The following is a 1,092-nucleotide window of genomic DNA, read 5'->3' on the forward strand; positions in this document are numbered from 1 at the left end:
GTCCCAGATGCGTCAGGATGGCAGTGACCTCCTTAGAGTCCTCAGAGAGTGGGAGGTTCCAAAACCCCCACGTCAGATCCAGAGCCACGTAGTATCGGTGACCAGCAGCGTCCTGAATGTTTCCCCACAGTGAGGGGAGCGGGTAGGCGTCGGCCTTGATCCTCTTATTCACTGCTCTGAAGTCGACCACGACTCTCCACTCTGACTCTGACTTACGCACAACGTGTAGCGGAGAACCCCAAGGGCTCTTACTCTTACGTAGAACCCCTTGCCGCAATTGGGACTCAATGTGCTCCGTCACGACCTCTTTCATCTCTGGGTTGAGTGGTCTGACCCGCCCTCTGACGGGGTTTCCGATGACCTCTATCCGAGCGGGAGGCCCCTTGTACCGTCCAGAGCGGGGCCGCACCCACGTATCAGAGTACTCCTCAAACAGACTCAACACTTCTCTCTTAAAGCTCTCCGTAACGTCCTTACCGAACTTCCCAGACAGCTCCTTCAGTCCCTTACTCAATAGTACAGAGTCACTTAATCCTTCCTCCACACCAGAAGCTACATCAAAAGTTCCCGGTTTGGGGTCCACTGTCAGAACCTCCGAAACCACAGACTCGGCGGGCTTATTGTCCACCCGTCCTAATCCCCTAAGGTCTCTCATTCCCAATACCAGAGGTACAGGAAAGGTTTCTACAATCCGAACTTGCGTCCGAACAGTAGTATCGGCCACGCACAGGAGTACCGGCTCGCTTAGGTGGGCTGTGGTCCGTCCCACACCCACCAACTTTGTTGTCTTACCGCTGGCCACCAGGCCCAGCTCCCTCGCCATTGCTCGGGTACACACCGTCGGGATCGCTCCCGTGTCAATCATCGCCTCCACCGTCCGTCCATTTATCTGGACGGGCACCATAATCCTAGGGTCAAGTAGTCAATTGGAGGCCTCAGCCTCCTCTGCATTCTTCTCGAAGGCAGCCAAGACACGCTCCATAATCTCCTCCTCCTCGGAGTTGACGTCGTCTTCCTCCGTCACCGACCCAACCTGATTCGGTTCCCTTACCCTTTTCCCTTCGTTGACCCTTTTCTGTCGACGTCTCTGGG

At 55.7% G+C, this 1,092-nt stretch overlaps 1 protein-coding gene across 2 annotated transcripts; it reads right to left on the reverse strand.

The window, feature by feature from the left end:
• On the reverse strand, positions 1-904 carry KVP18_004276 (uncharacterized protein; the record flags this gene model as incomplete). Of its 2 annotated transcripts, XM_067956752.1 has the most annotated exons (2): positions 1-207; positions 259-904. In XM_067956752.1, coding segments are annotated over 2 exons (853 nt in total), but the record flags the coding sequence as incomplete, so codon positions are not given. The 2 variants fall into 2 exon arrangements, with proteins under 2 accessions (XP_067813468.1, XP_067813467.1); XM_067956751.1 differs by having other exon boundaries at positions 29-823.
• Positions 905-1,092: the final 188 nt, after the last annotated feature.

The sequence above is a fragment of a genome (assembly GCF_019968955.1).
Source record: "MAG: Porospora cf. gigantea A chromosome Unknown PgA_NODE_11965_length_1092_cov_7780.59, whole genome shotgun sequence".
Taxonomy (NCBI): domain Eukaryota; phylum Apicomplexa; class Conoidasida; order Eugregarinorida; family Porosporidae; genus Porospora; species Porospora cf. gigantea A.